We start from the raw sequence: 26,534 nt of genomic DNA, 5'->3' as shown, positions 1-26,534 counted from the left end.
ATTTCACACATACCTACTGGAGATGCATTTCTCTTAGTATTTGTATGGTGAATAAATTCTAAGGCACATCAAGCTTGAGTGTCACAGTCAGAAGGTCCAGAGGTACCACTAAGGAAGAAGCCATGTTATTCTGGAGCTGAAGAATCCCTAGGGGAAAGCATGCCTATATACCAGAAAAAGCAGGAAGGAAAAAGGGGGGCAAGTTGGGAGTGTGAAAAACATTTTAGAATAAACTGATACTGCTTTCAACTTCTTGTTGTTAGTAAGTTGATATGCTAATAACTTTTCTTAAATCCATTGTGAGCTGCTTCTATTTAATGTATTGTGAAGTCAACTGATGAAACTTTGTTGCTTTAAGAGCGCTTTGGGCACTCTGTAAGGAAAGAGAGAAAAAAATTTCAGCCTTGCTAATGATCTCAGTCTTCACATAACCCATCTCTGAAGCCCACTGTTAAAACTTGCACTGCTGTTTAGGTTTGTTTTATAAAACCTTGTTCTGTCCGGTTACAGAACATATCTTAAACACTTTTAATGAAGATTTATGTAGGTGTGTATTTGTACATCCAGAATTGTTCTGTGTTACAGGGTTGTTTCTGTCGTGTGTGTGTTCATGTCTTGTTTCAGAGCAGGGTTTTTTTTTTTTTTAGAGTTCTCTTGACTAGGTGTCAAGAGGTTTTCTGTGCAGTTGGTGACTAGCACTTGCGCATTTCATTAGAAGAAAACTGTTACGATGTTGTCAACACCATGGGTTCCCAGTGCCCACAAGTTAGGAAGGATTTGAATTAGGGTTACCAGTGCTATTTATTCTAATTTGGGCTGTGGTGAGGATGGGTGGTCTTAATTACTCAAGTTACCTTCTGTATTCCATTCAGTACCTCTGACTTGGTCAAGGCTGTGAAGCCCCATGAAACACACCTTCTAAACCTTGTACACTTTTTTCCTCTTGCCTGTATTCTCATTTTTCAGTGTAAATACTTCAGAAGCTAGAATTTAACAACATGCCTGTTTTGATTTGGTAATGTTGCTATTTTAATCTTACACAAAGTGCATTGAGGCATAAGGAAATTGAGACCAAAACTGATAGAATAGCATTGATTTTGCATGCTTGTCTCAAACATTAAAGTGCACATAGAAGTGGTAGGTATCCAGACTTTAGTCTCTAAGTAGCTGACTTAATGCCTGTGTTTTGGACCTTACACTTCATAAATTGTGACAAGAGGGAGGTAGACTCCCTTTGGAGGTGATCCAGAAGATCAGAGCCTTGACTGCCTCTTTGCTCGTGGCAATACCAGGAATAAGGCTTCCATTTTTACCATTTAATACTGTTGTTGCAAACCAATGGTATAAATATTCAGTCCAAAGGTTGTCTTAATTTGTTATTTTCATAGAAATTTTATGAAACCTCTTAATTTCACAGATAATTTTGTCTCCAGTATATGTGACTGACAAGTGTTTGCCAAACAGCCCTGGTCCCAAGCGGCGCTTAGGGTCTTTCCCTGCATGTCCCCCCCCTGCAAGACTAGCCATTATGTATTTATGAGCCTTGTACTGTAAGTGGACTGGTTCTTGACAGCAAAGACTGAGCAAGCTAGGATTTCTGCCCCCTCCCCCCCCAGCCTTTCTTTTTCTCTTTCTTTCTTTTTAAATCCCTGTGACCTTTTTCTTGCACTTATTTTCTTCATTGGTTTGCTGTCACCCAAGTCCTGGATTCCTGCTTCCATGCTGTGCTCCTGGCTTTATCGCTGCATTCCCAGCCAAGGGATGGGAGTGGAAGATGCTGTGTTCTCTGTGGTGGTAAGCAGAGGCCTGCCATACTGGAGAGCACCCATAGGTACACATCTTCTGGTTTCTATAGCAAATGGGGCAAGCATCCTAGAGACATCACAAGATGAAGCGGGGATGAGTTAGCAAAAGTGTAGTTTCAGAATGAGACTGTAGTGTATGATGTTATGCATGTGTCAATAAGGTTAAGTTGTTCAGTCGACCTTAACTCTGGCTGTTCCTAACCTCTCAGTGCTTGGCTGTGCAACTTTAGCATCCTTCTCTTAACATGGTCTGTTTTGGAGAATATGTTCTAAACTTAAAAAAAAGAAGAAAATTAATCCCTGTTGTGTGGAACCATATTGGCTAGGGTCATTGGCATAGGGTTTTTTGAAGGTTCATAAGATCACACTGAATTTTCATTATTTGACTCTGCAGAATAACTGGTGATGGTAATAAGGTGATGTCATTCATGGTACAATCAGCGGAGGTTGATTTCCGTTTTGCTAGTTGGTTTCAGAGCCAGTCCCTGACAGTTGAGGCAGGTGTGGAGATTTGGTACTGGAGTTCAACCAGCAATGATTCTTTCTGAGTCAGAGAAGTACAGGTGTTTTTTTTGTTTGGTTTGGGTTTTTTTGTTTTTGTTTTTTTTTCCTGTGCTTTGCGCTGTATATGCATCCATAGCAACTACTATACCTTTGTTAATCCCCATCACCTTCCTCCGTATGTATTTCCCCTCCTATTTCCTTTTTTGTTTTCATTTCTCTTCCTTTCTGGATTCTGCATTCCTCTACTTCACGTCTCGCCTCACCCTTCTATGTTGTGCGAGGTGCTTCTTCCCTCACCTGCTTACATTATTATAGCAGAAGTATTGAGAACAGAATAAATCAGTTTTTGTCTAAGGGATACCTCAGCATACCATGACAAGAGGAGGCATCAGTTGAAAGGAAAGACATTGCCAGCTCGTGCAGCCCAGAGTGCAGTATCTTCTGTGCATACCCCAGTCTTCCAAATGTCTTGGCTGCCAAGTACTAATGGGTTACTGTTTAAATACACAGAATAAAGTGCTTGTGATTGTGTGGGGTTTTGGGGTGGTTTTGTTTGTTTGTTTTGGGGGTTTTTATGTTTGTAACTTGACTGTTTTCTGTGTTTCTGTAATGCACCTCCCTATCATCAGAGCAGTTTCCATTTCAAACTTCAAATCCTTGCTCCAAGGCATGGAGACTGAGGTGTCTAGCAAATACAATATTTTAACAGTGACCAGCAACCACCACACTTTTTTTTTTTCTGTAATCTCATTCTCAGGAAGGGGTGAACTGCTTTAACTGAATTTCACTCTCAAAAATCTTTACCTTGAGGCTTTCTTTCCAGAAATAGCTTGTTGCCAAAGTGATAAGTCTGAGTAATAGATAGTTGAGCAGTCAGCAACCAAGATAAAGACAGCCTGTCTTCTCACAGACAAACTCTACTGGCTAGCAGAGCTACACAAGCTATGCAAAGTTAAGCAGTGGTATGTAATCCTTGTTAATAGGACCTTTCCAATCCACTGGCCAGACATCCTGAGGGTCTCAAACTGGGAGATGGAAACCTGCACATTCCTCTGAAGTATGCCAGCTCTTGTAAAATTATCACAGGGTCTTTATTCAGGTCACCTTTTTCCAGTTCCCTGAGGCTGCTGCTGTCTTCACTTACTTCAGAGGTTGCTTTTCTTTCCCCAGATGTTTTTATTTCTTTATTTTTCTTTCCAGGGGCACTTCCTTCAGCTTTATTTATCTGCATAGAAAGTGCTAAGTCATGTAATATCAGCTTTTCTTAACATTATTTGGGGGGAGAGGGAAAGCCTGACTTGCAGGTTACTGGGGCTAACTGGCTTATGCCAGTTACAGGCCGCTTTGCCAAATGGAGACCTAATAGGGATAAACCAGCCTAAAAGTGGGATCAATTGATCCCATTCCCTTGTAAAAACTATAAGTTAGGCGACTAGCGCTGCCTGCCATAAAAGTCTAAAATATATTGTTGATGGAACAGTAGGTGAGGAGGAAGGGGAGAAGAAATGCCTTTTATTTTTATGTTTTAATTACTTGCATCTCTGTACCCATTAATGCAGCCTATAGCTTTTGCCTCTGAGTAAGAAGTGAGGGTAAGGAAGGCAGATCCTTCAGAAAAAAGAAGGGAGCATGCTTCCTAGAAATATCAATGTCTTCTAGTGAAACATCAGGAGAAACAGAAAACAACAATAAAGCACATTGAAAGGACAGAAACTCCTGAGGACCAGGAAATTTAATAAGACCAGGTAAAATGTGGTTTTGAATTTAAAGTTTGTGCCAGTTATTTTAGGATGCAGGTACAGTAGCCAAGAGTAAATAATTCCTTGCTAAAAAATACTTCTCACCTGAAGCAAAAGTCAAAGCATGAATGAGTTAATTAGCAGATGGTTTAAGATCCAGGGAAAATTGACTTTATCGTACCAATGCAATACATGAGTTCTGTGTTATGCACAGAACCTTTGGACCTTTACGCTCCAATTTTTACGGAAGCTAGTTGTGAAAGCTAGTTAGCCAGCACATTCTTTTCCAGTCTTCCTCCCAAAACCTTGCTTGCCAAAAACTCTGAAGCATTTGTGTGTCATGTGTGAGAGGGGAGCCTTATTTGCTTGTACTTTTAATGGTTTTCTGGAAAATGTTGCCTGTCTTATGGCTGTAGGAAACATCTTTGTGGGAGGTGGGGAGGAGCAGCAGCCACCTCAGTCAGGAGGGTGTCAGCACAGGTCTTGGACTGTGTAATGGGATTACGAGGGGATGTGCCCTGGCACCTGAGCCCAGGGTGGTGAAGGCAGCTCATTAGGATGCTGTCTCAGGTTTCAGTATCTTCAAGGCAGCCACCTAGAGCTGTGCACATATATGCACATGCACTCTCTTTCTCTTCCTCCTTTACTAAGCACTCCACCATTCTGGAGCCTTTCATAGTGACTGGTTTGGCTCTTTTTTTGACTAGGACCTTAAGATGTATATGGACTTCAGGTCATTCACCTTTCAGTGAATGACAGCACTGGAGTCACCCTTGGTGACAGGAACTATGGAGAAGCACTCAAAGAAGAAAGAAGGCACTGGCCAATCAATGAAATCCTTGGGAGTTTGGTCTCTTCTGTCCTTCATCCCCACATCTTGACAAGAAGCTGAGGAGATGCACGTTTGTGTCGTATGTCCTCTAGGGCAGGCAGAGGAAATCAGGATACATGTGGTCTCCATGCCATTAAGCCCCTAAGCAAGGGTGGTCCAGGAGTGCAGGCTGACAGTGGGGCATGGGTGGGAAATATGTCTTGGAAAATTCCCAATTACTGCTGTAGATACCTTCACTTCTGTTACTAAAAGTAATCTTTGGAGCTCTGTGTGAATTTTTCAGTAAATACATATTCAGTGTTGAAACAGTATGTGTTACCTAGTCAGGGCAAGCTTTCTTGGCTTTTAAGTGAAAATGAGAGGAGTGTACATTTTTCATGAAGTTGTCCTTCATGAAAGAAGTCTTCATGAAAAATGTCTCCTTGATGTGCAGCAGGACATAATTCCTTTTAATTTTCTTGTTTGATTTCTCTAAATGAGAATAAACTGGAAATCTAACAGGCATTTCTTGCCCTAGCAGGTGCCACCTATTTTGCATGGTTTTGGGGTGGTTTATTTAAATTTTGAGTTTTGGAGGAATTTACTAGCCTTGATCTTGTTTATTCTCGTGGGCCTTAAAGTACAGAGGTTTATTGTCAGCGAAGTAATAACACTTGAATAGTGAAGTTATAGCAAGCTTTTGTTAATCTTACAAATTGTACTGTAAAATTCCTAAATTTGTATATTTATATAAATTATATATTTTCTATATATATAATATATAGTATAAATTATATATTATAATATATATTATAGGTATCTATTGAAACGATATGCCAACATAATGCATTTTATAATGGAAGTATTAGTATGATATTGGATTTGTTTTTAAGTTTCTAACTTGCTGTGGTCTTTCCTGTTGAGGTGAATTACAGTAATACAGCAAGAATATCTTTCGGTTATTCTGTCAGAAATTAGTCGCAGTTACAGAGCTAGCATTGCATATTGAAAAGAATTATCTTTACTCCTGCTCATCAGACTCCTTCTAGAAACCAGTGAATCTGTAGTGTGTTTTCCAATTTTTTGCTAAGATTGTGCTGAATTATAATTTTGCTTCTTGTAACAGATGTATTGCATATCTGTTTCTTCTGTCTACAAATGAATCCAACTTTCTTTGTCTAATTCTTGTTAATAAACCTGTCAAAAAAGCTAGAGGGAGAAATTCAGATTCTGTAACTTAGAATGGCAATGTGAGATTAAAAACAGGCGTATGGTTTCATGTTTAATTTCACAACGAGCATTTAAGAAACCTTGGAGTTTGAGGAGCAGAGCTTCTGGATGGCTGGGTAAATTTAATGGGTCAGGAGATTATTCCTCCTTAGCTTCTTGGAAGGAAGTGGAGAAGGAGAGAGGCAGGGTAGATCAGTCTGCACTGAATTCGGTGTTGCTTGCAGCTAAGATTGCCTCTGATACCTGATCTGCTTAGTTAGGTCAGGCTATATCCAAGGAACATTGCTCAACAAAGGTTTTTTTTCATTAGCAGTAAGCGGAGGGATGGAAAGCAGAGCAGTCTTGGAACTGCTGGATCTTTTTCAAGAGTGGATGGCAGTGCTAATTCTTTTGATGAATAAGAGGACATAAACAGGGCAACCTTCATTATTCATTTGGAGGATGCAAGGAGTCTAAAGTATCCTGTGCAGAAAAGAGTTACTGGGGTCTAGGATCTTCCTATACAGATCTTGCTTTAGAGTTGCTATAAAATCTTAAGAATTTAATGGCCATGTATAGAGAGACACAGCTTCTCAGAACCGAAATCCTTTCTGTATGAATAAACCTGTTCTCAACCTTTATTTGAATTACTTCTCCCTTCTCTTTCTTATTCCTACCTCCCACAGAAGACCCAGTCAGTAAGTTAGTACTCATGTGCTGTCTGTCCCGAAGACTATTTGTGCCGTTAATATGTACTGAGATTCTTAAAGAATGGATCCTGCCATAACAGCAGCCTCTTACTCCTGGATTTTTTTGCTTCTCGGACAAATTTCACTGAACTGCAGTGTGGTTGAGCACCCTAGGAAGAGAGTGGAGTGTTAATTGGCCTTACATTTTATGCTAGTTGTGTCCAGTTTGGGATATACTAACAATCAATAATCTTAAATTTGTACCTGCCCCGTAGTTCTTCTGCCATCCTTCAGTTAATTAGTCACTGTCTAAAAGTTGATTTGTGGACTTGCTAAAAGTTTATTGCAGTTCAATCTTATGTATTTCTCTTTCATATGCTGCAGCACAAGTGGAGGTGTTGTCTGCTGCACTCAGAGCATCCAGTTTGGATCCTCAAGAAGAGACAATGGCCAGCGTCAGCAAGGAAACAGAGTCACAGACTGAACTAACCATCAATGACCAACAAAATTTTAAACCTATACTGGGTGATATTGTGCCTTTAATTGGTGACACTGTTGAGGTAAGAAGCAAGTTTTGTACTCTGTTCCCACTCCCCTACCCCGCTTAGGATTTCCAGGGCACCTGTAATAGAGCTGTATTGTGCATTCGTGCGGTAATTGCAGCCAAATGCTTCCTACTTTTGGCTAGTGTGACGTTCCATTTTGTTGGCTGGTATTGAAGTGCTAGCTACTAAAATAAAATGGGTTGTGTTGAGTGCCTTTTGTTTTTGCCAGTTTTGTGCTTGTCCGTGTAAATTCTTGAAATTGTTTCTGTTAAAATCTCTATTGTGACTATCACATTTTAAGGTGTTCTAATGCTACTGCAACTTATTACCGTGAAATTGCCTTACTTAAAACAGAGCCCTACTGATAATAAGTTAATCCCCTTTTCCAGTGCCCTCCCCCCCTTGCTGCTTTTTTTTTTTTCCTTTTCCCCACCCCCGTCTGGAGAAAGAGGTACTTTGTTCCATGTGCTCCCTGTCGGAGTCTTTTATAGTAGTTTACTGGTCTGTGTAAGAGAAGTTCAGGACCTGCAATCTAGGATGTTGTAAGGACTGCTGAAAGAGAAAGTGGATTATAGCAATCAGTAACATTTTAAAGTTTTTTGCGCTTACTTCTTCAGCACCCCACCACTGCCCCCTGCCCGATTGAAGTCTGTGGCATTTGATACCATTTTCTGTTCCGTACTGTGTATTAGGCCAAACCCACTATGTTCACTGCATATAGTGCCACAAGCTTTGGTGCTATTAAAAGCTATAGCTATGTAGAAAGCAATGGTTCCAAAATATGCTCTATAAAATTACAGCAAGTGATTTGTTGAATCATATTGCTTAAATGGTATTTTCAGATGAAATTTTGATAAATGTCTTTGAGAAGTCTAGGTGTTGACATCAATCCAGTGCAGACATTTTCAACCTTCTTTAATCAAGAGCAAATGACATTTAATTAACTTTTCACCTAAGCTGTTGGAGTATCGTGTAGCCCAAAAACATTTGGGAGTGAGGAATGTGACATTTACTTGGATACTGCTGTTTATACACAATCATAATTTAACACTACCGATGTGGTTTGTTTGTTTGTTTTAAAAAAACAACCTGCCCCCAATTCCTGATGTCAGGCTCAATATATTTCTTTATCATAGGATCTGTTGTGGTCACTTCTTTCTAATGCTAACTTGTAAAATGACAGTGTAAATGTCAGTGTAAGTGTCTGTCCTTCTAATTTTTGGAGGTGATGAGGGGGGCGTTTGTTCAGAGGGACCTGTCCTGCATTTTATTTCTTTACAGAGTATGATGCTGACAGAAAGTTTAAGAACCTGTCACATTGCTGGTATATGTTGTTTTGCATGTTTCGGTTTTACTCTTTAAAAGGATGCTCTTAATCTGTCAGTTCCTTGTTTGTTACTGGCACATGAATCAAGTCCTCATTTTAAAAGTGAAAGGATATTATAGAGGTGACCTAGAATTTGGGAATCAAGCTGTGATCTGTTGAGCAAGTGAACTGTTGCCCCTAGCAGTGAAGAGAGCTCTGATTTTCACAGGTGGATTTTTTGTGGGTTTTTTTGTTTGTGGGGGGTTTTTTCTTTTTTTTTTTTTTTTTTAAGTCTCAGCATAGCGAAGTGTCAATAGGGTACTGGACACTTTAGAAAAATCAAGCTACAGCATTTTATATTTGAAAGCAGCCTTCACAGTTCTGCACACATACCACAAAGCAAAACCACACTTTGCTTGTCCTGCAGCTGTATAGGCTCCTCAAGGAGTTAATGCTACATGTTAAAGAGAGATTCTCTATTCAAATGAAAATATGTGTTGTAATAAAGTGAACAGGTAAGGTTTTGGGACATAGATGAAGCTTGTTTGTTGAGGATGAGGGTAGCTGTTTTATTTTTCCTCAGGAGCCACCATTTTCGTTTTCTTTAGGTTCTATGCTCTCTATAAGGTTTGATAAAAGAATGTAAGCCTCAAGAAGCCCCCCAAGTCGTATTCCCAATGGTTGGGTGTGGGAGTCGTCTTTTTTTGGTTGGAGGTAGAGGAAGAGGGAAGGAAAAGAAAGAGAAAGGAAACTGGACTAATATCTGCCCATCCTGTCTGGCACAAGTACCTCTCTTTAAGAAGAGGGTGGATGCCAGGAGGAGACTGGATCCCTGAGACTGGCCTTGTCTCTCTGTGTTTGGGCCAGCTGCCCTGTCAGGAAACGCCAGCACCACTTCTCCTGGTGCTGTGGGCTTTGTGTGCAACCCATGTCACAAAGCAGGGATGTATGGAGCACAACCATGGAGCTTTCGTTACACTGCAGCTAAAGGAAACCTCCCATAGGAGATTTGTGAGGCCATGAGAAAGATCTTGCGTCTCGGAGGTGGTGGTTCACCAGTTTGGTACGCAAGAAACTTTCAGGCTAAACCCTGCTGAATTTTTATGTCCTGGCTCTCTGCAATGCTTAGTTCAGTGTGTGCATGTTACATGGAAAAAGTACAGATGGAACTTCATCTGCAGAAATAGAGATACTGCATTCACTTAAATACCGACTGATGCTGTAGTTCTTCTTTACTGAAGCTCTTCCTTTCTGGAATGCATATCTGACTTTAAAAGTGGCTGGGTAAAAACGTTCCCATCTGTGACACCCTTCAGTATATTTAGTCGTTCAACTTAGTTCAATCAGTAAAGTTTTTTGGTTTGGGGTTTGGTGTTTTTTTTTAAACTTATCCTTTTAGAGCCGGGGTAGCAGAGGTTGTGAGATGGAGTCTTTTGTTGTAGCAGAATGGATGACTAGCCTCCAGTCCCATGCACCTGGGCAACTCATGGAAAGCACTATGGCTATGTTGTACTGGCTGCCTCATGATTTCTTGATTTGAAAGCCAGTGACTTTCTGGCAATGCTGAAAATGATCTCTTTTTCTGGAAAAAAAAAAGGCTAAAAAGGAGTGAAGAATTGACTGGCAAACTAAAATCCTGCAGAGATGGTTTTCAGAGCCTCTGGAGGTTTTATAGTTGGAGTTGTATGCTGCTGGACACTTTTAGTTACGGAGTTACTTGCAGATCTGTTCTTTCCTTGGCTCTTTGACACCTTCTTGCTGCTGCATGATAAGCCTGACAGGTGATTTGGGCTGCTGTGCTGGTGATATGCAATTGCCTCACAGCTCTGCCTGTTCTTCATCACCTGTAATTATATCTCAGTGACTAAAATTACAGCCCAATGCTTAGATGAAAGCAGATCATGGAAGAGAAAAAAGCAACTGTCTGAAGTCAAACCAAGGAAGACAGATGGTATCCTGGAGGCTTTTTTGAAGAAGTTTGTAGTTTGCTTGAAAATTCTCATTATCAAACTGATCTGAACAGCTGAGTAGGCATATTCTCGGTGCTTGTGTTGACCCTGAGAGCTCACCCTGCAGTGTCTGTGAATAGATACTTTGGCTCATATCTAGCAAAAATGCCTTTGTCCTGTTCTACCAGAGAGCAACCTGATCTACTTTCCAAATATTCATCACATACTTCTTGAAATTCACAGTTGATTATGCAAGTCCATTGTATTTGGGGAACTCGACTGGTAGGAACGTGACAATGCATCCCCTCAGCAGCACAGTTTATCATAGCGTATCAAACCTCTGCTGCTCAGTAGAGTTCTGAATCAGTCTCTCAGTCCTTATCTTCAAGGCCCAGATATGTAGCCAGGATGCTTGAATGAGTGCTAAAAATTATTTTAATAGAACTGCTGAGAGATGTGATGACTGATGTCAGCAGCTATGGTCTACTAGGACTCTGTATTATAAGGTGAAGCTCACCTGTAGAGGGGATTATAGAATAATCACCTCTAGGAAAGGAGCAACAGCCTAAGTCTCATCAGTTTCTACTCTTAAGTGTGAGAGTGGCTTTGTTTTCACCTTTTTCTAGCACATATCCAAAGCAACAAATCCAACAAAATCTGCTACAGATGTTTTCTCATTTTCCCTTCAGGGAAGAAGCAATGTGACTCATATGTTAGTTACATTTTCCTTAATGCAGTCTCAAAGGTAATCCTCTCCTGTGATTTTCATTCCATAAGAACCAAAATGGAGCAGAATAAGAGGAGTCTGTGTTTGAAATTTAAAGCAGAAGGATTTATCTTACAGGCCTTTTGATTTCGGGCTGTAGCAAAATTGTATTTGATATTAAAACACGTATTCCTTTAATCTGAGAAAAAGACCCTGAGGTGAGGACAGCACTTCTTGATGTTGACATTTGTTTTGTGTTTAATCCTTGAGTGTATTTTGTGTGACCTTTTCTTTTTTTTTCCTTTTTCCATAGAATATGGATTCTACACTTCACTATATTCATAATGATTCAGATTTGAGCACCAACAGTAGTTTCAGCCCTGAAGAAGAAAGAAAATCCAAAGTACAGGTAAATGACAGTGGCTTCTGTTTTTCCTACATGTATCAGATAAGTGGAATTTTTTTATGTATATGGGGATTTCTTTTATGCATTTCATTCAGTCATTTCTGATGTAATATATTTTCTATAAAATATGGCAAACCTCTTAAAATAAGTCATTTTAAAATATTCCATGTTTCCAGAGATAATGGCTTAATTCAGCAGTTGCTTCTGTTTTAATTAGGTGTAAGAATTGATAGTATTTTTTGACATGAGAACAGTTATCGTAGACTTCCAGGCTCTGGTTTCATTTGGTTTCATTTTCTATGAGTCTATCCTGTAATGGAAATTAGGTTATTGAGGAAACAGGATTTTTTGTTAAATGTTTTGAGTGGAACTGCCCCCACTCCATGACAGCTTTTTGAAGAAAAGGTGTGAAAGTGTTTTTTTAAGCTCAAACTGTCTCTTTGTTATTTTTTCCCAAAAGGAATCGAATATTTGTTGTTACATAGTTCAGTATTATGTGTTCCATCCTGCACCAGCATGATTCTTTGAGTGGAACCTCAGTGCCTCTTGTTGCTTATGTGAGCCAAACTTTCGCCAGCTGTGTGTTAGGGAAATACTCTTGTGCACTGCCTTGGGTAGAGTCAGTGCCTGAGATAAATTGACAATAGCTGAAGCAAAGCCAGTGTTAGAGTCAGCACAAAGAGGTTTTCATAAAATTTTAGTTCAGATGCTTTAATTTCTCAGTGGAGAGGATTGGTCTTCACCAGAGATCTCTGTCTCTGAAGAAGTCTTTTCCTTTGTGCTGACTCTTTAGGGAGTTTGGAAGCAATATTGAACTCACTATGCTCTGTCCCCTTTCCTTCCCCTCCCCCCTCAAGGCATTTTAATTTCGTTTTCTTCTCCCACCTCCCCAAGATTTTGAGAGGAATAGGAAAATTATTTCTGAGCAAGTCTTGTCATTTGCTGTTCTGCCTATTTTTATGGATGAGTTAAAATGGCCAATTTGCACAGCCTGTGAGCCTGAATGTTTGTAGAAAGGTAGAATGTCATCTCTTAATTTCCTGGTCTGCCTAAGTAAACAGTGATCCACTCACTGATCTATTACATTGGTCTGTATATTTTCATATAGCCCTGAGTCATGTCATCATTTCTTTGGAACTTTTTGATGGAACTTAGGAAATACAAAATCTTTGCATTCTTATTAAGACATTGTAATCAAATAATACTCTATAGTTGTGGGGAAAAAAATGTTCTTCTGACAGTGTGCCCTGGAATTTTAGTAAGCCTTAGAGAGGATTTATTGAAAATAGTGTAAACACTCTACCCTTTTCTTGCTGTAGGATGTTGTACCTCAAGCCTTGCTGGATCAGTATTTATCAATGACTGATCCATCTCGTGCACAAACAGTTGATACCGAAATTGCCAAACACTGTGCCTACAGCCTTCCAGGTGTGGCACTTACGTTAGGGAGACAGAATTGGCACTGTTTGAAAGATACCTATGAGACACTGGCATCTGACATGCAGGTAAGCTCAAGAAGCTCTGACAGTGAATGATCTGAACTTTTATGATGTGATAATGAATGATCTGAACTTTTATGATGATTTCTCTTGTTTACTGGGTGTTGGGTTGCTCTGCTTTTTACATGGAGCTTTCTGTTGCTGATATTAGTTAATTGTATAATGAATGAAAGTGTAACTGTTGTTTCAGAAGAAGCTGTGTGTGTGCGGTGCTCAGGTAGTAAGGAAATGGGGCAGTTTGAGTGGCAGGTGGATCTCCAGCGGGAACGTGAGGAGAGGTCTTTGATTTCCTCTGCTCGCCTGAGATCTTGTGGCAGTGCTTGGGATTCTCATAGATATAAGAATTTCGACTGTGCTGCTGTGCGTGAGCAGACATGTGCCCCTGCAGGCATGTCTGGAGCTCAGTGAGTCAGCCTCACACCAGGCCTTTTGGTGGCCTTTTGGTGCTGCATCCAGTTAGTCATAAGGGAATAACATCACTGTCACCATGCAGCATTGCTGTTTTAAAAACAAATACTGGAAATAGCAGCATTTTCCTTGTTGTCAGGTGGTAAGGAGGTGGCTTTGTGCCTTTTACAGTTGTTTCCCAGTTCTCCCTTGTTTCCTTTTTTGGAGATGCTCTTTTTGTTTTTTAAACATTCTCAGACTACTTCACCTCTCTTGAACTTGCTGCTTGCTATGTCAGAGCAGCAGTTCTCAGTGATATGTAGTAAGTAATTTTATACATGGCTATAGCTCATATTTTCTGAACTCTTTTGCAGCCATAAAAAACAACCAGCTAATAAATTTAAAACATAAGTAAAAACAAATTACCTTGTGTTCAAAACTGTCCAGAGTTTATCACCAGTCTAATCTGAACTAATCACCAAAGCAGGGCAAAGAACAGTACTCATGCTAATTGGAAAATGCTGGCTAAAGAATAGATGCTATTTTATTTTTAAAAAGACTTGAAATAATTACTCCATTAAAACAGTGCGCTCTTAATTTAGGGTGAGTAAAAGCTCTACTGGTCCTTGGACTGCTGGGCACTCAGTGTGGATGAAACTTTACCTATTACAGAAGCTAAAATATGCCAGCTGAAATATCGTGGGATATATGTTGTTCGGTTTTATAAATTAAACAAGTGAGAGAGTAGTAGTATGGAACTAATTTACCCAAAAGAATTTAAAGCAGAGAGTAATGTGTGGAAGAATACTGAAATAGAATACTATTTTCCTTCGCGACACCTGGAAAATGAAAATATTTTCATTACTTTTATTTGCCTAGTTCCTTGATATTCAGGTAGAAGAAATTATCTCTCATCATTTGTCCTCTCTTTCCTTTTCCTTTTTTCTTTTTTCTTTTTTAAATTTCCAGTTTCATTTTCAATTGTTACATAAGACACTGTTGAATGTATTTGTAAGTACTGTAGCTTGCTGGGAGTCCAGCTTAGATACTGACCCTCAAGTTAAAGTCAATAAAATTCAGTTATTTATTTACTTTACAGTGGAAGGTTCGGCGGACACTAGCATTTTCTATACATGAACTTGCTGTCATCCTTGGAGACCAGCTTACAGCTGGAGATTTAGTTCCTGTCTTCAATGGCTTTTTAAAAGATCTAGATGAAGTCAGGATAGGTGTGCTTAAACACTTGCATGACTTTCTGAAGGTATGTCTGTGTTCAACTCTGGTCAAGTGAAATTATGTATTTTGCTTCATTTCTTTGTATGCACTTGCTTTTTAAGATAACATCGGTATAACTCTCTGTGGGAATCCGTACCAATCTGGACGGAATCCATGTCTGTGGATTATTACTCCATAATACTGGAGTATGTTTGGCAGGACATCTGTGTTGCTGATACTTTATTTTCTCTGAAGAGCCTGGTTTGTGCATGTTTATTCAATATATAGGTTCCAGTGAGTGGTATTAAGACTTTTGATGGCTCTAACCTCTCTGCGCAACTTCTCAAATTTTTTAGGAGTTTTTCTGTAACTGCCTCATTTTTGGAGCTGAAGGACACAAATCATAAAACCTTTAAAATCAATACTATCTTTATTGCTTACCCTTCTTGTTTCTTAGAGTAAAAGCAGCGACTAGATCAGATTTTGCTTTCAGTAGTGCCCCATGTGATTCTATAGACTTAAGTATGATAGAATTTAGCCCAGGAAAGCAACACTCGCTAAAGATTTTTTTTTTTTTTTTTTAATAAAAACAAGTGTTCTGTTAGTTATATTTTAAAGCTCTTGTTCTGTCTGCTGATTGTAGCCTACATTTCTTTATGTAAGTTTATACTTACTGTTACAGCTTCTTCACCTTGACAAAAGACGAGAGTATCTTTATCAGCTCCAGGAATTCCTAGTGACTGATAACAGCAGGAACTGGCGTTTCCGTGCAGAGCTGGCTGAGTACGTAGTTTTCTGGGTGCTTGTTTTTATTGTTGTGGATATTTAAAAATGTTAAAATCATAGAATAAGTGTCTTATAGTGATATTCTTCATTTCATTTTTAATTAGTGGGTAGTCCTTATCCTTCTCCACCTGTCCCCCTTGCTTAAAAATTCCCAGTAGTTGTATATAATTTATAAGCGCTCAAGTTGGAACTTGAATGTCTTTTCCATCACCATATGTTGAAAACATTACCCTTCCATAAAAAAGAAGCTGCCAAAAGAGAACATCTGATTGCTCTTGAAGTCAATAGAAGTGTTCTAGCAATTTGACTTCAAGTTGCTGTGTCTGATGAGTAGGCTGAATTCATGACCATGAAACGGAGGAGACGAAGATCTTGAGGGGAGTAAAGAAAGCAATTGGCAGAGTAGTGACCTTGGACTTCCTGTGAACAGACTTTGGCTTTTTCATGGAACTGGTACGCGGGCTCCTATGGGAGGCAGCTCTGAAGGATCAAGTTGCTCAGGAAAGCCAGCAGATTTTTAAGGACAGCATCCTCCAAGTGAAAGATAGTCCATCTTGATACTCAGAAAAACAAGGAGAGGTATCAAGAGCCTGATTTGGCTAAGAAGGGAACTCATGACTGAGCTTGAATGCAAAAAGAGATTATACAGGAGGTAACAGCAGGGACAGGGTGCACAGAAGGAATTTAGAAACATTGCCCAGGTGTGTAGGGTTATATTAGGAAAGTCAAAGCTCAGTTAGAGCTGAGACATGCAAGGGATGTCAAGTACTGTTATGTTAGCAAAAAAAAGAATAAACAAGGAAAATATGGGACCATTGCTGAATGGGGTGGATGATTTAGTGATCGTGGGTACAAAGAAGGCTGAGATACTGACAAGGTACTCACTGACAAGATTTCCCAGCTCTCTGTGCTTAGAATAGGTTTCAGTGGCGGTTAAGGATCAACCGAGGGATTACTTGAGAACTCAACCCATGTATATCCATCCGACCAGACAAGCTGCAGCTGAGGCTGCTGACAGAACTGGCCCAGGCTGTGAAGATGAAGGCAAGTCACCAGGAACTGGAGAAAGGCAGATGATGTGCTTTTGGCCTTTTGGAAGATGGGTACTATCGGGGGAGTTAAAATTTTGTCAGCCTCACATCAGGCCCTGGGAATCATGGAGCAGGTCCTCTTGGAAACCATTTCTGGGCATGTGAAGGACGACTCCTTCATGAAAACAGTCACCGTGAATTCTCAAGAGTAAATCATGTCTGAACAACCTGCATTCTGCGATTAAATAACTGAATCTGTGGATGAGGAGAGCGTGGTAAATGTCATTTACCTCTGCTTTAGCAAGGCTTTTAATCTCATGTCTCACAGTATTCTTATAGCCAGGTTAGGTGATGACCTGGATGGGTGGAGGCTAGATGAGTAGAAGTCATTGGATGGTTGGGTTCAGAAGGTTGTGGGTAATAGGTCCTACTCTACCTGGAGTATAGCTATAGGTGCCACAGGAGTGCATTCTGGGATCTTTCCTCTTCAACATCTTTATCAATGACCTGGAGGGGGTGACAGAGTGCACTCTCATCAGGGTTGCTGGTGACACCAGAATGGGATGACCAGTCAATGTGCTCGAGGGGAGGGCTGCCATCCAGAGGGGCCTAGACAGGCTGGAGGAAGGGGCTGACAGGAGCCTTATGAAATTCAACAAGGGACAGATGCCAAGTCCTGTGCATGGGAAGGAAGAGCCTCTGACAGTGAGACAGACTGAGGACTGGCTGCCCTGGGAGCAGCCCCAGGGTATCACGGAGACAGCGAGCTGAACATGAGCCAGCAGTGTGTTCTGGCAGCATAATCCTGGGCTGTATCAACAGGAGCAAAGTCAGTATATCGAGGGAATAGATTAGTCCCCTCTAGTCAGCACTCATTAGATCTCATCTGGAATTATGCATCTATACCAATACAGAAAAGGTGCTGATAAACTGGAACAAATTCAGCAGAAGGCCACCAGGATGATCAAGGCTGCAGCACGTGCCCTGTGAGGAGAGACTGTAGGACCAGGGCTTCTTTAGCAGGAATAATGAAATGAGCATATTGTAATGGCTAATCACAGTGCATCTTTTGAATTAAATTTTGAGGGACCTAGTTTAACAACTGATCATGATGTCATGTTTTTGCTACATTTAAGTGTTGTTTTGATTTAGTAACTACAAATCACTTACCTGTTATTGCTGGTATGGAGATGTTCAATCAGCTGCCTGTAACACGTCATGCCACTTCTTTTGACATGCTTTCCACCATTCATGACACATACTTGTGTCTGCAACCTGCTGAAATCTTAATCAACTCATTACAAATTGAAGACGACTGATAATTTCTCTAGTTGTCCAGTATACTCTGAAGTAGTAGTAGTTTATTGATTTGGTAAATCAGTGTCCTTAAGTGACCAAGGACACTTACTAGACTAAGTCAGAGTAGTTGGTTTGTAGCTGTACATGTATTATATGTGTGAGGTGTCTTTACCGGGTATTCAGATGTACATGTAGTGTCATTCACATCTGCATGCATGTACATTGTAGCTGGTATCAGGATCCCTGCCTTACAAATGCAGCCTTGGTTCCCTTGCCTCTCCCCTGGTTTTTCATTCTTTGAGGTCATGCAGCATTTTGCCATTATTGTGAGTAAGTGGCAATTTAAAATTTGCAAGTGACCCATAGTCAAACTGACGGCATTGAAAAATAGAAGATTTTACTTTTCAGTAACTTTATTATGGCCATATTGCATATTTGGCAAGTGTTGTCATATAAACAATCATATTCACAGTTAAAGCTACCTTTCTTCTTATTATAATGTACTCTGTTTGGTTCTTCTTCCATCTTGCAGGCAACTGATCTTGCTTCTAGATCTGTATAGTGCCAGAGACATTTATGACTACTTGCGACCTATTGCTTTCAGCCTCTGTGCAGACAAAGTGTCTTCTGTCCGTTGGATTTCTTACAAGCTGGTAAAGCAATCTAAGTAAATTCAGGATTTCAAACTTCTGAGGGTTGGTGTCAGAAGTAATTTTTGTATTTTTTTCTTCTCATTTCTTCAAGGTTAGTGAAATGGTAAAAAAGCTGTACATGGCTTCAACTTCAACCTTTGTGATAGACCTCATGAATGAACTTGTTGAAAAGTTCTGTAGATGCCGCAAATGGTCTGGTCGGCAAACTTTTGTCTTTATTTGCCAGGTAAAATGTCATCTTGTTCATCGTTTTGGTTTTGGTGGTGGGGTGGTGGTGGTGGTAAGAATGAAGGGGGAATAAGCAGCTGGAACTCTTTAGCTGTCTATTGACATTGTTTTAATGAATATTTGAGAACTTTGTTTCCAGGGGAATAGGTTTCATGGCTGCTTTCTTCAGTGTTGCGCCATAGATGAGCTTGAATGCATCTTTAGCTTAGCATATTAACATCAGGTCGTCAAATCTGATGTTGAATATAAACAAACACATAGCAAAATAACCCCTGAGTTGGGAAGCTGCTTTGTTACTCAGCATGAAGTGAGATTTTTATAATATGCTGCAGCAGTCTGCCACTTTTTTGGTTTACCCTTTAGAAATCAAGTGCTAGGAGTTGCCTATACCTCCTTAGCCAGCTAGTGCTTGGTCAAAACCAACATATTCTCAGCAAAATAAGCAGAAGAGTTGCAACTGGCTAGGGTCCCAAGGAAATGGTCAAATTTGGAGGCTCTAGCAGGGCTGCAGAGTGGGAGCCAACATGACTGCTGCCCAAGTGGGACACTTCTTTGAAGTATTTGGAGAAATGTGAGCTTTGAGCTTATTTAGAGAAACGTGTTTGGGTACAAAGGATGTTTATTGAGATGGACCGTTCTTGTCTTAATATACTACCTAGTTAAAACAAAGACTAAATCAATCTTAAAAAGGATTGGGAAGGTCTCTTACTTTTCTTCCCTGTCTTCAAATGATACAGTGATTAAAAAAACAAAAAAAACCCAAAAAAAACCAAAAAACCAGTAAAAATAAGGAAGTTGCCAGACTTCATACAAGGTAAAGTGGGCTTCTAACTGAGCCTGAATTTCCTCAACCCTAACTTGCTTCATTGTGTACAACTTTGTGCTAGAAAGTATTGTACTGTATTTTAAAACTTCGTGGATACTACCTACTATATTCATGCTATGAAGGTAATAAGATCTATCTGATTATGTGTTGGGTTTTTATCCTAACTGTGCTGAAATCTAATGAAATTGCTCCTGTCTTATTGCCAGACTATCAGTGAAGATGACTGCCTGCCCATGGACCAGTTTGCTGTGCATCTGTTGCCACACTTACTACACTTGGCATCTGACCGGGTTCCAAATGTTCGAGTCCTGCTTGCAAAAACGTTAAAGCAAACTCTCCTAGAGAAAGGTTAGTGGTCCGAAGGAGTTGCAGTGGGCTGACTGCATAGCTTTTTGTCCTTCCACTTTCCTTTAGTCAGCTGGGAAAGAAGAAACAACATCAGATGTGGGTTGCTCTTGCTTTTACAGTTTCCTTGGTGTGGAATGTTACCTTGGCTGAGATAAAACCATAAATCTTGTTGTGGTATCAGAGCCACTGTTGTGTAACGCTGGGGAAACAAGAATTCTTGCTCATGTGCCAGCCTGTTCTTTTGTACCATTTTCCCTGAATGAGCTAGTTTGTAGAAGTGTCATCAGGGCCCAGAAAGCACGAATGAACAACTAGCAACTGTGAAGTTGTTGAGCAGTGCCTTTTATTTGGTTAAAAAAAATTCTGTTGATGTTCTCTGTAATAAGGATAAAAAAGAATAATTCTTCCATACAAATCCACCATCTGTTTTCTCACTGGGGGAGAAGAGATGGCTGCTGTTTGTTTTTTATATTTTATGGTAGCCGCGGGAAGGAAGTTTCTCTGGAGTCTCTTCAGGGAAATTAGACATGTAACTTTCAAATTGCAGACTTTGCTTAGGAGAGCATCCCCAGTGCAAAGCAGATGCCAGAAGAGTCGTCAGTGCTCAGATTCAAAAGCACTGTAAAGGAAAATAGCATTAGAAATATTATGCTATTTGTAAACCAGCAATGTCCACCCTTGGAATACTTCATTCAGTTCTGGTCACTTTCTTCCTCAAAACCATACACTGGCTTGAGGACTGCTGTTTCTAGCATAGAAAGTGTGAAGAAAAATGCAAAATGTTCAAAACACTGGACAACACAAAGGATGCCAACACAGTGAGAACTAGGCTCTGGCTAGCTGTCTTGTGCGTGCTGGAGACTCTGAGTAAGCATATGTAGACAGTTAAGATGGATCAGCTGATGTGCAGTAATTTATCATCTGTTAACTGTGCCAAGGCTGTCACTGTTCTTCCTGTTATCGTGTAGTATTGGTATTTTTGTTGTTGTCCTCGTTATTTTTGTGTTCCCCATCTGGATGGTACACTTCCATTCTACATTGCCACTATGTAAGCTTATAATACAGGTGGTCCCTGCGTCAAAGATGATGTGTGTATGATTAGGGGTGGTGGATAGATTATCAAAGGCAGATTTAAAAAATAAGTTCAGAATTTTTTAAACCTCAGATCTAAATTGCCCTTCTTGTGAGCTGTTTGTAGTTACGCTGCTTTTATGCAACTTGTGTTGTGGACTTCATGAAAACTGTTAGATGTTGGAACTTCTTCCACTCTTATTTCATGTTATCTTAGTTTTATTGTTTGATAATTATTTGGCAAGCCTGCCAGTGAAATGGAGTGGCGTGGCCATGGGTTTGTGATATCTTCCCTCCATCATAAATATAAGCACACGCCTTCGGAGTCTCTTGCAGATTTTTTCTTCCTCTTTGGTCATGGAGTCTGTCATGCCTACATTTATACTAAAGGACCATAGAAATCCTGTACTCTAACATCACTGTTAGAGCAACTGTGCTCTGAAACATGGAATGATTTTTTTTAATGTGAATTCATAGGTTTATTCAGAAGTGTATGTTTGCCTGCTCAGATATTCCAGTTTGACTATACGTGTGCACTGTCTCCTGAGATTTTGAACCTCATGATAGTATGCTGAGGTTTGCATTGAAGTATCTGCCATCTTTTCCTCCTATAAGTCTTGTGCATTTTCTCTTACAGAATATTTTCTAAATTCTGCCAACTCTCATCAAGAAGCTGTGGAGCAAACAATTATGGCGCTTCAAATGGATGATGACAGTGATGTCAAATATTTTGCAAGCATACACCCTGCCAGTACCAAAATTGCAGATGATGCCATGAGCACTGCTTCATCAACTTATTAGAAGTTCTGAATGTTGCTATAATTAAAAAAATTTTAAACAAACTATCCTCAAATGCTTCTAAAATGGTTGATCTAGGACAACCTCTTTGGAAGGAGAGATTTCTTGCCAGACTTAACAGGTGGATGTTATCTAAACCTGATACCAGGGATTTTAAGTCAAGAAAAAGTAAACATACCTGTGTCAGCTTGACTTTAGAAAAACACTGCTCAGAGGAGTATTTTTGCCACCGAAGCCTTAAATCTTCTGTCTTCCTGAACAAATGAAACTTGAATTGGCAGATCGTTTTCATTGTAGAAAGGATGTGATTTCCAGAGACCTGCATTGTTTCTCCTGAGGAGTTAACTTAGCAAGTATTTTCTGTAGCAACTGATAGATGAAATGGCCAGAAAGGCAAATTTATACCGGGATGTAAGACCTCCAGTATTAGCGCTAAAAGTTTTTATCATTCAAGGACTTGATTTGTGTGCAGCTGGGCACACCCTTAAGTGGGAATAGCTTTGATGTTTGTAAATGGGGAAAAGTAGAAATTTGGATTTCTCTTAAGGGCTCAGTGCTAACACTAAACTAGAATTTGATTTTAATCCTTAAATGCAGCATATTGCTGTACCCATTATCAGAAAACTTTGCTGAGTACCTGTGTCCTAATTATTTTCATGCTGGTCATGACCTAAAGGAAATTTATTAGCACATGTACTTTAAGTCAGGTATTTTTAACTTGATCATGATCGGCTCTGAGGTGCAACTTTTTTCTTCATATACTGTACATATCTGTGAGCCTCCATGGAGTGCTGCAGTCTTTAATCATGTTGTTTAAAGCTGTTGTGATACAAGTTGTTCTCTACTTGTCCAAATAAAATTTATTATTAAGATTGAAAGCAATCTTGTGACCTTTTTAAGACATTAAAAGATTAAGTTTGAAATTTAAGTGGCCTTTTTTTTTCTGGTTCTTTACACTTTGACAGCTGTTGTGGGGGGAAGGAGTTTGCTTAATGATTGTGAAGAATTTTGCATTTTGAGAAGGAATATGCTACCGCACAGATGTACTTCAGCTGTGTAATTGAAGTTTTGCTAGATTCTCTTTCAAGGATCCCTGTTGTGCTTGGGAACCTGTCACTTCAGCGCGAAATGGCATCTTTGCTGAAGTGAGTCTAAATATCCACCTCAGTCCAGATTTACAGGAAACTGTGAGCTCAAACTGCGCTTTATCTACCTTCAGACTGCTTTCATTTCCTCTCATTTAAAATGACTGATACGGTATCTCCTTCTATGTCTTCCAGAAGCAACTTGCTTAAATCACCTTTCCTCCAGCCTGCTGAACCTGAAGTGTGTGAAGCTCATTTTCCTGAGGAGGTAGAAATGGCTATGGCAGCTTATCTTTGATGTATCTTAGCAGAACACTTTCATTTATCAGTCAGGTGCCTGATACCCTGGCAGTTCAGCCTCAGGCAGGTGTCTCTCTTTTTTTTCCCTGTTTTCTTCGGAAAACAGATTCTTCTGCAGTTTCTTCTCTAGTAAATAGAAAGTTGCTATTTACTCCCCAAAGGCCTGCTTTTCTATTCCAGAGCACGGCCCTGGAGGTGGCTAAGATACAGTCATCTCTCTCTGCCTTGAAGCGTAGTGGGTTTGGGATTTTTTGGCGGTTTGTTTGATTTTTATTATTTTTTTAGGCTTGGTTTGTTTTGGTTTTGGGGTTGTTTTGTTGGGGGTTTTTTTGTTTGTTTGTTTTTGTGGTTTGGTGAGGGTTTTTTTTAGGTTTTTCCTTTGCTTGTCCCTTTTCTTTTCAAGATCGGCTTAAAATTTGAAAAGGCAACTGTGTGCCCAGGTTAGAAGTTCCTGTAGTATAGGTAATATTCTCATCAGGTTTTCTGTTCCTCACATTCTCCGATAATTCTTCAGAAATCACACGCAAATCCCTAGAGGACTAGGTAGTGTGACAGCACTGGGTCTGGGCGACGGCAGATTGTCAGAAAGCAGTGAGCTCTTCAGGCAGGAGGATTTCTGAGCTCTCCCTACTGCCATACGGAGAACAACTAAAAGTAACTAGTCCTCTCCCAGGCCAGATGATTCCCACTTCAGAAATATGCATTGAAGTCCAGTCGATTTCTGCATTTTGTTCAGGGTACGTAAATCCCTTCGTCTGTTTTTTGCCTCAGTGTAATGACAGTTGAATTGTTGTTAGGTCATGTGTGTCATTTCTGAGGTGAATGGGATCAGCTCTTTGTTCAGACCAGAGCATGCTTCAGTTCATCTTCTAACTGTGAATGAAGTGCAGTATTCACTGGAGAAGTATTGAGACTTAAAAGAAATCCTAGTGTTTGGAGTCCAGAATGAACATGTCCCAACCTAATTCCATTACTGTACTAATGCACTGTTCTACTAGTCCAGTAAAATGAAGCATTGTATCTGATCCCTTTAGATATTTTCTAGTTATTTAAGGGTAAGACACCTTTAAGTTGAAAAATAAGACAGGTCTTCCAGATGCTTTATTTCTCTCTGTTCTGTATTTCTTCAGTACTGGTGCAGGCCTGTGAATTTGAGGGAGAGTTTGAGGCTTTTCCTAAGGAAGACTGAGTGTTTTCAGTTACAGAGTGCCTGAATTCCCCTGACTTGTAACAAATCGAGATCATCTTCAGGGAACAGGAGAAATCGCAGTCTTTCTCCTTTTTTCTTCACCCAACGTGTCATGGATCTGTCTGCCTCTTTTCTGCTTCATTTGGTGATTCCCAAGAAGTGAAAGGAAAGGAAAGACTTGCTTTATTCTCAGCATTGCCCAAGAGCATTTGATCTACAGCCTGAGGGATGTGGTCTCTATTGCTTAACTCTGATAGGGAATTTTCTCATGCCAGCAGTGTTAGCAATGTCAGTAATTCAAGCTTCAACTTGTCCCTGAGGCTATGGGGTTTGGGGAAATGGTCATCTCGGTTCTGAGTGGTGAAAAAAGGAGCTGTTTTTTCTGCGGGGCAGTGTCTGGGAATGCTGCCAAAGATCCTGGTGAATTCCCTCATGTGTGTCTCCCCTGAAGAAAGGTACAAGCTTTGTATCTCAATTCATTTCTCTTTTGGTCAGGATTTCTTGAGCAGAAAGTGAGGTGGCTCCCGAATCGTCATCTGTTGGTCCACTGTTTCCCAAAAGCAGTATCATAGCTCTACTCCCGCCTTCTTGGTAAAATACCACATCAGTCCTCCACGAGCAATTTTTGTTGTTTTCCATTTAATCTCTTGGCTTACTCATCTTTGAGCTTCTTCATGGGAAATCCCTTTTTTTCCCATGTCCTGGTTATAGCACTGTCTGCCTTTCTCCTGCCTGCTGTTTTTCACAGCAGGTTCTCTGTCTTCAGTTGTTCCTCCCCAGAGACGCATCAGGATTTGGTAGGGCTGTTTCCTCACCACGCTTTCTCGCAGATTTCATGCCAATAAAACTGGCAAATGTCTGGAACCCTCTAGAGGGCAGTTTGTTTTTAACCAAAACAGACTGACACTTGGAAATCAGATTTTGCTGTTTTGAATGTCCCAGATAGCTGTTGCACAAATTCTTGGCCCTGTGGAAAAGATCCTACGTTCATTAGGACCGCAGAACAGCAGGCTAATTTCAGCCCAACTGAAATAAATGTTTGCATGAGCTTGGCAACCTCAGCAAGAGAAGAGAGAACCCTCCTGTGCAGGTGTAAGGTCTGGCTGTGATGGTTTTTGCATTCGGTCAATGTTAGTGCTTGTCCCCTTTTCTCTGCACTATCGGAGGCTGGGGGTTCAGAGATGGCTGATTGGAATTGGTAGTGGACGGGCAGAGAGGGGAGAACGGTGAAGTCTGTCCTGTGGCTCAGGCACACTCTTACGCTTTGATCGGTCTCCTTCCCGTCGGCAAGGTCTCCTTTTCTTCCCTTGTCCTTTGGTGTGGAAACTTGTGTGCAATGCTCATGCTTTCTGACCTGATTTCAGCCCAGGCACCTCTCCGTCTTGTTAGGACGGGAAGAGGAGTGGGAGGCTGGCAGATGGACAAAAGCTGATTCTGTATTTCACTTGTTCTCTCATGTCAGTTCTCCCCTCTCATACTGATGGGAAAGGCTCGTCTTCCTGTCTGTGCTGGCATTCAGACAACATGGAAAGCACGTTTGAAGTGATTAATCTTTTTTTCATACGCAGAGTTAGGACACAGTGATAGACTGCCTTAAAAATACAAGACTATGACAGGAAAGCTCATTTAAAATGTGCATGATCTTCTCCTCCCTCCCCACCCCTGAGTGCTTTCAGACTCTGCCTTTTAGTTTTACTTAACTTTTACTTTACTTTTTACTTGCATTGGAAAAACAAATAAAGAGCGCAAGGTAATGGGAATGCTTTAGGGTTCAATTGCTGTTGAGGTGGGACTACATCTAGCCGATTAAAATTCACCGTGACTTAGCAGAGACAAGTAAACAGATTTTTAAACATCTTCTAGCCCTCCGATCGTGGTCTGCTTGAAATGCTGTGACCCATTTCTGCAGAGGTGTAGTAATGTTTCTGTAAGGGAAATGTTTTAAAAGATTACCTGCAGATGGTTTTGAGTCATGGCTGTGAAAAGTGAAGGTACTGAGCACACTTCTCTGCGTGTTTTTTAACAAGGCTGCTGAGAGCAGAGATGCACTGTTCGAACATTAAAAGAAATTTCAGTTATTTTTTTAGTCAATCCAGGTTTCCTGTGTAAGAAAGAGCCCGGATAAACTTGGGTTGAGTAAGGTGACAACA

General features: G+C 40.3%; 1 protein-coding gene across 14 annotated transcripts in view; it reads left to right on the top strand.

Annotated features, from left to right (window-relative positions):
* Window positions 1-22,738, top strand: part of PPP4R1 (protein phosphatase 4 regulatory subunit 1) — a 69,662-nt gene extending 46,924 nt beyond the window's left edge. For 12 of the 14 annotated variants that reach the window (XM_075142077.1, XM_075142076.1, XM_075142084.1 and 9 more), the window contains 9 exons: window positions 7,142-7,317; window positions 11,577-11,672; window positions 12,989-13,174; window positions 14,655-14,816; window positions 15,453-15,553; window positions 18,419-18,539; window positions 18,631-18,765; window positions 19,800-19,941; window positions 21,650-22,738. In XM_075142077.1, the coding sequence (XP_074998178.1) occupies window positions 7,142-7,317; window positions 11,577-11,672; window positions 12,989-13,174; window positions 14,655-14,816; window positions 15,453-15,553; window positions 18,419-18,539; window positions 18,631-18,765; window positions 19,800-19,941; window positions 21,650-21,813 (1,283 nt within the window). In that variant the 3' untranslated portion in view covers window positions 21,814-22,738. The remainder of the gene's footprint in view (window positions 1-7,141; window positions 7,318-11,576; window positions 11,673-12,988; window positions 13,175-14,654; window positions 14,817-15,452; window positions 15,554-18,418; window positions 18,540-18,630; window positions 18,766-19,799; window positions 19,942-21,649) is intronic. The other 2 variants (XR_012672381.1, XM_075142081.1) reach the window with 2 other exon arrangements.
* The last annotated feature ends 3,796 nt before the right edge of the window (window positions 22,739-26,534 follow it).

This window comes from Calonectris borealis, chromosome 2 (genome assembly GCF_964195595.1).
Source record: "Calonectris borealis chromosome 2, bCalBor7.hap1.2, whole genome shotgun sequence".
Taxonomy (NCBI): Eukaryota; Metazoa; Chordata; class Aves; order Procellariiformes; family Procellariidae; genus Calonectris; species Calonectris borealis.
This window is presented reverse-complemented; position numbering and strand designations above follow the sequence as displayed.